Source organism: Ursus arctos, unplaced genomic scaffold (genome assembly GCF_023065955.2).
Source record: "Ursus arctos isolate Adak ecotype North America unplaced genomic scaffold, UrsArc2.0 scaffold_6, whole genome shotgun sequence".
NCBI classification, from domain to species: domain Eukaryota; kingdom Metazoa; phylum Chordata; class Mammalia; order Carnivora; family Ursidae; genus Ursus; species Ursus arctos.
This window is the reverse complement of record NW_026623078.1, coordinates 19,119,857-19,126,888: the sequence shown is the minus strand read 5'-3', so window position 1 is coordinate 19,126,888 and position 7,032 is coordinate 19,119,857. Positions and strand designations below refer to the sequence as shown.

At 45.5% G+C, this 7,032-nt stretch overlaps 1 protein-coding gene across 1 annotated transcript; it reads left to right on the top strand.

Moving 5' to 3' along the window:
* The first annotated feature begins 958 nt into the window (after positions 1–958).
* Positions 959–6,554, top strand: LOC123001985 (neurogenic locus notch homolog protein 4-like). The gene is made up of 2 exons (XM_044390366.3): positions 959–1,687; positions 4,026–6,554. Exons 1-2 carry the CDS (start codon positions 1,267–1,269, stop codon positions 4,097–4,099), a joined length of 495 nt encoding a protein of 164 aa, XP_044246301.1. The 5' UTR covers positions 959–1,266; the 3' UTR covers positions 4,100–6,554.
* Positions 6,555–7,032: the final 478 nt, after the last annotated feature.

Sequence of the window (7,032 nt, the reverse complement as noted above, 5' to 3'; positions counted from 1 at the left end):
TGCTTCTATCCCACTTTTCTTCAAATATACGCTGAATCACAAAACACGCTGCGAGACAAGTAGGAAAGCTCATTCTCTAATCTTTTCAGGTGAGAAAAATGAGACTCTAGGGTAGGGCTTGTTCATGATCACCTGACGGTGAGTTTTGACTTTTCGTCACCCAGCCCATAGAGCCCCTACTCTACTCTAAACATTAACTCAATGTATCCGATTGCTGAAACATATTCTTTCTCAAGATTTCGGTAGAGTGGATCACAGAAACAGGATTTTTCTTTTTAAATGCCTTTTGTTCCTTTCCTCCCAATCCTCATGAAATACTGTGATCAACTTTCAGTTTTAATAAATAACACCAGACACTAAAAATATGTTTAAAGAATTCGGATAGAGGACAATTTTAGAACCTATCTCCACCAGTAAGCTCGCAACTTCTTCAAGTTCTCTGAGCTACATAAATAAACCTTGACAGATTTTGGCTTTACGCTTATTAACTCGGCACGTCCATCTCCCGTCCTTCTATCTCGAGGACGTGCCTAATCGCTCCCCCCTCCCCGTCCCTCTCCCTCCCTCCTCCGCCCCCCTCCGGCCGCACCACCTGCTCCCGGCACCTCCCCCTCTCCTCTCGTATGCCCGCCCGCACCGGTTCTCACGCGCGGCCCGCGTCCCTCCCCGCGGCTCCCGCCCCTTTCACTTCCTCGGTGCTTCAGGACCGGAGCCGGACCACTGCAAGCCTAGCTTCCCAGCCCCTCCCGCACTCCTGCTTTTCCCCGCCCGCCCTCGAGCGCCGCGCCCCCCACGAAGTTCTCCCTCCTGCACCGCCCCCCGCGAGGACTTCAGAGGCGGTCCCTGGCCGGCCGGCGCTGATTGGCTGTCTCCCCGGCGCCCCGCCCCTGTGCACGCGCAGGAGGTGGGGCGGGCCCCGAAGCGGGCGCGCGCGGCGCGGTCCCGCGGGCGAAGCGTCCGTGACCCGCGTGCCGGCCTCAGCGTCCGGGCTCGGGCGTCCGCGAGGTGGGGGCGGGCGGCGGCGGGGGTGTACCCGAGCTGGGGACTCACGTGGCCCCGAAGGCCCCCCCCACCCTTTGACCCGGCGGCGCTCCCTAGCCGGGGCTAGTCGGGCGTCCCGCAGGGACTGGGAGCTCCCCGAGGGGCTGTCGTCGTCGCCAGCCCGGTAGCCCGGATGTCGCTGCCCCCCGCGGCTGGGCCGCCGACGCTTCTCTCGGCCCCGGGAGGAGGCTCGTCTTAAAGGGACAGCGCCGAGTTCGAGCCGGAATGGGCGGTGCGTCCTGCCCTCCGTGCGCGACCCGTGTCCCGAGGGGACGCCGCGGCGCCCGCACCACGGGTCCCCTCCTGTCGGCGGGGCGCAGTTGGAACGCGGCGCGCCCTGCCCCGGGATGGCCGCAGATGGCTGCCCAGAGGCCGGGTTTTCTCGGGCCCGAGCCGTGGCCGGTGGCGCCGCGCGGGGCCGGGAGGCGCCGGCCTGTGATTGGCCGAGGCCGCCGTGAATGCAGGACATTGTCTGGTCGCGGCCGTCTCTGTCCCTGCCCGCCGCCCTTCCACAGACCAAGATGGGTGCGGAGCGAGGGCTCTGGTCGCCGAGGTGCCCCCGGCCAGGGAGTGCCTTCAATGGTGGGCACACCACAGTGGGAAAACGTAACTTTTACGAGATCGTGGATTCTGAGAATGGCAAAAGGTGCTGTTTCAAGATACAGAATCATTCTCAACAAGGAAATAAAATCATTGTGTTTGATATAAAGGTTTCCTTTAAGATGAAAAATATTAAGGTAATCGGAAAGAGCCAACTGTCATAAAAACGGAGTAGTTTTGTCTTCAAGAGTCCTTTGATTAAGACCTATGATAATTCATCTGAATATCCTTTATGAAATTTTAAGCTATATATTCATACATACATATTCATATGTATATGAAATAACCTTTTCTGGATAGTACAGCCTCTCTGGGTCTTAGTTTCCATATATGTAAAAAAGACTGAACTGTTAGCTTTTCAAGTTTGTTTCTATTGTTAAAATAACTCTGATTCTGACCCTTGACTTAAAATCCTGATATGTCCTATGTGTTGGATCACATCTCAAGGTCTTGGAATAAATGAGATCTTTTAAAGAGCCCTCGAGGAGATTTCAGTTCTCAGATCATCTTTGAATATATGTGGGAGTTATTTAAGTGGAATTGTAGATCTTTCAGTGTGTAATTTTGGAGTAAAGGGAAATGAGAGCAGTAGAGAAATGTATGGAGATCAATCAGTTATTATTAGTCAATGTGAAGAGCAGGGTTTTCTTTCATCCTAAAGAAGTTTTCTAGGTAATGGAATATTATAATAAAGAATAGCCATCTTTCCTATTTTGTTCCCAGTATCAAAGGAGTAGAAAGATGGTAAAGGAAAGAAGACACGTATGAAAAAAGAGATACACAAATGGAAAATGTTTGGAGAGTTTTGAATAAAACTAAGTTGTATTTGCTTTTTAAAAAGCTGGCTAGGAAAAATTATTGAAGAGTTAAAAGCAGACTTGTGTTAATACAGATTGTGTATATGTTTATATATGTATGTATATATATACATTTATATATTTAAATCTATTTTATTCTTTTTAAGATTTTATTTTCATTCCAGTGTAGTTAACATACAGTGTTTCTGTTAGTTTCAGGTGTACAAAATAGTGATTCGACAATTTCAGGAATCACCAAATAGATTATATTATAATATATTGTAGCTTCAGTTTAATGCCGTCTTCAAAATTAGAAAAAAAGTCAATGATTTCATTTAATTGAACAATCAACAAAAATTAGAGACTTGGAAATGACAAACGAATGAAGGAAGGAAAACATCCAGAAAACAAGATAAACTTAATGGACATGATTCATTGCAAGAGACATGACCTCATTCCTTATTAGAGGGATTTCCACTAAACCAGTTTTGATGTTAAATAAATTTATTTTACAGACTTTCCTCAAAATTATACTAATTTAATATGTTTTCTCATTGTCGTTGTTTTGTGGTATGGAAAAGGAAAAAAAAGAAGAGATACAATCAAAATTTTAAAACATTATTGCAGCTTCCTTAAATGACAGTTGTTCCAATCTCCTCTACATCACCCATCTTAATATAGGAATAAAAAAGAAATCATCAGCGTAAAGATTCTAGCTGTCCCCAGAAGTGAAACGTGAATAGCTGTGATGTGAATTTAGTTTTGATTAAACTTCTAGAATTTAAATTGTTGATTTCTAGAATAAAACTGATTTTACTTACAAGTTATTGAATAAATTATTGAAAGGGATTAAGCTAAGTGAAATAAGCTGTTTATAATAAACACAAGTTTTAGAGTCTCTAAGGCATGAAATGACTAGCCAAGTAAGTTTGAGACTTTTCCAGCAAGTCTATTCCTTAAGACTTTTGCTTTGGTATTCCATATATAACTATAGAATAATCTGTATAGAATCATAGTATTTATGGAACAGTTGGTATACACCAAACACCGTTTTAAGTATCTTCTTAGATCCTCACAAAAATCCTAGGGAGCAAGTACATTACTATCACCATTGTATTTTATTTATTAAATAGGACATGTTTTATTTATTTATTTATTTATTTTTAAAGATTTTATTTATTTGAGAGAGAGCACGAGCGGGTAAGGGGCAGAGGGAAACAGAGAAGCGGACTCTCCCGCTGAGCAGGGAGCTCAATGTGGGGCTCCAACCCAGGACCCTGGGATCGTGACCTGAGCCGAAGGCAGATGCTTCACCGACTGAGCCACCCAGATGCCCCTATGATTCCCATTTTAAAGATGCAGAAAGGTTAGGCAGCTTGCTGAAGTCAGACAGTTGGGGGGCAGAGGTGAGAATCGGGCCTAGAATCCTGTCTGACTCTGCTCAAAGCCATGTGGCTCTGTGTTCTCAATCACTCGCCGAACAGACTTCGTTATTTCTAAGGATGTGATCATTCATCCACTTTTGATCAGATTTTTTCAACAGTTACACATTTAAATATTTTGCCCTCTCATCCATTTATATTTCAGGTGAGCTTGTGGCTACCGGAGTGCCATCTGTGCTTAGTTTGCTACGGAAAGTCAAGCATGCTTGTCACCTTTGAAGAGAAACACCCCCTGAAATTTGCATCTCTGTTCTCTTTTAAACAGACATGGACATGGGCAGTAGCACATGGGAAAGTCCGCTCACCTTCTGCTTTTCTGCATTTTCTCTTTCTCTTCTTTCTTTTTCTTCCTTCGGGCGTATGGCTTCATGGGACCCCGAGAATACCGGCTGGTACATCTAATTGGTGTCAGTCCCAGAAGAGGTGCTGGCGTCCTCACTCATTTAGTATTGGCCGAAGGCTGACAAGTCCCTCAGTTGTTCAGAAGATGGAGAAGGGAGGAGGAACCAAGAATACATGACAGGAATTTGGGGATTCAGTAGTGTAAAGCTGAGAGAAAGCGCTGGTACCATCAAGACTTTTTTTTTCTTTCCTCTTTGGCTGAGAAGCGACACAACCTTCATGACAATCAAGGGTAAAGGGCTGCTGCCCCTCACGTTCACCTCGGCCTCTTTAGGCCTGGTTCTACAGGCGGTAGACAGCTAGCACTCCTCTGTAGTTCTGCCAAAGACAGGGGAGAGGGGGCAGTGGGTCTCAAATCATTCCCTGTCATTGCATGTTCACGGTGCCTGTATCGGGAGGGTTACGAAATTAGAAATAAAATTATTCTGAAGGGGATCACTCGCGACTCATTAATCCATGTGATTTCTGATGCTCATTATCACTGAAAATTGAGTTGCCTGAGTCTGTTTAACTTTTGTGATTAAGGATCAGCGTTAGGATTTGAGGTTCCGGGGACAGAGAGGGATGAAAGGATTGTGTTCAGCTGTCCTCCGCCCCCACCCGCCCTACAGCCAGCACCCAGTGCTCTTTGTCTTGGCCAACAAGTGCTTCTCCATCTCCCCGTGAAACACTGACGGGGAGGCTGACAGCTCAGCATGGAGGACGGGCCAGCCTTGGGTGACCCGATCCACAAGTCCCACGGCCATCAGTGGATGACAGGCACAGCCGCAATCAGTGTCTTCGTCCCTAAGGTGCCTAGAGGGGCAGATATGACTGAAGACTGGCCTCATTAGCCAGGGGTTGTCTTTTTATTTTATTGTAGTTTTACAGTGTTCCATAACTGAGCTCTTACCAGCTGATATTTTTCAAATTCAAATATTTAAACATCTTTTGAATGTGTAACACTATTTTAAATCTAATAGCAAGCACCTACCCATGTATCCTTGTACTAGCACTTCTCACTCGACAGGTGGCCACCCTCTCTTCCCGGGCTCCAGCACACAACCAGATTCTGGCGCGCCATCTTCTTTCTTCAACCCCTCAGCCTGGGGTGGGGATGGCTTCCCATGGCGGTCGACACGGATGCCTCACCTTGCTGATTCCTTCACTCCGCCCATACTTCTCTTTTCCGAAAGTCCAAGTGAAGTGTCTTTCCTTCCCTCCTTGGATGGGGCCTGCCTCAGACATCCATCATGATCTGGGCCCTTATGGACACCTCCAGTTTCGTCTGTGGCCTTTCTCTGCTGCGTTCTTTCCTCCTCTCACACAGCAAATTACTCCTGTACCCCACACCCTTTGACCCTCGAGGGTGCTGTTCTTTCTGTCAGAAAAGCTCCATGAAGAGTTCCTTGGGCTCCTTCCACCTGGGCTGCGTCTCTTACGACATGGACCACATTGTATTGGAAAAGCTGCTTCCCCAATTGGCCCTTCCCGAAATGGAGGCTCCTTGAGGTCAGAGCTCACGTCATTCAGCCGCACATCTTCGTGCTTAGCTCCGAGCCGAACACACGCAAGAACAGGATGAAGGAATAGCTAAATACAAATCGAAAATGGTTCATTTCCTCTATTGATTCTTTTTCCAGATCAGCTGTCTGGCATTTTCAAAATTTAATCAATTCAAAATTGAAGTTTCATTTATTTCAATCTTGTCAATATTGATGTAGATAAAATGACACCCTTTAATTAACATTTCCATGATAGGATGCTTTTACTACACTGCATGCACCAGATATGCTCTCAAACCTTGAGTAAATTAATATTTCGAATCCAAGGGTTTACGGTTTAAGGTAATTTGACTTCTTTATTAGTGGCAAAGTTTCTTTTGTCTAACAGTCATTTTCTAGGTTATTTATTTGGGAAATGCTGCTTTCCTTGTATCATATTTGCCTTAAGAAAAGGAATTCTGTGTTGTACCCCACTACGTAAGTCGGTTTAACTGAGAAGTATCATTTTGCTATTTTTTTGCTGTAAATAACAAAAATAACAAGAACAATGTAACAGTCCTATTCTTTTCAAGGCAACTCCACTGTCTGTGTGTTTTTGGCAGTGAGAGCAGAAGGACCAGCTTCTCCCCTGTCCCTTCCCCGTGTTTCTCCAGCTCTAGCAGAGACGTTTTCTGTAATTGGTTTTCCACATTTGCCAAGAGTCTGTTTCCTCTTAACATTCAACATGTTTAACAGAAGTCTTGTAATACTTCCAAAAATAATAAAGCTGGTCCCAAGCATAAAAATGATCCATACACAACACATTGTTTTTTTGTCGTGGCTTTGGTTTGTTAAGTTCTTTTTAATAATTTTTAGTGTTAAATCATGTGGTAGAAATAAAAAGGTTTTCTTCACAGTAATAAAAGCCACTATAGAACTAGAATCAATGACTTGTGCGTTGGGCGAGTGTTACCTGCCGAGGCCACCCTGGAACAGTGTGGCCACATCAGTGTCCAGCTCTTCTTGCTGTGAGGGAAGTGGGGGGTTCCAGTTAAATTTAATGCTGCACCCCCAGAAGGAACAAAAGCGTGTTCGAGGCACATACTTCCGATATGTTGGGAAGGCTACTCATTTTTTAAAAAAATATTTTATTTATTTATTTGACAGAGAGAGACAGCCAGCAAGAGAGGGAACATAAGCAGGGGGAGTGGGAGAGGAAGAAGCAGGCTTCCAGCGGAGGAGCCCGATGTGGGGCTTGATCCCAGAACGCCGGGATCACACCCTGAG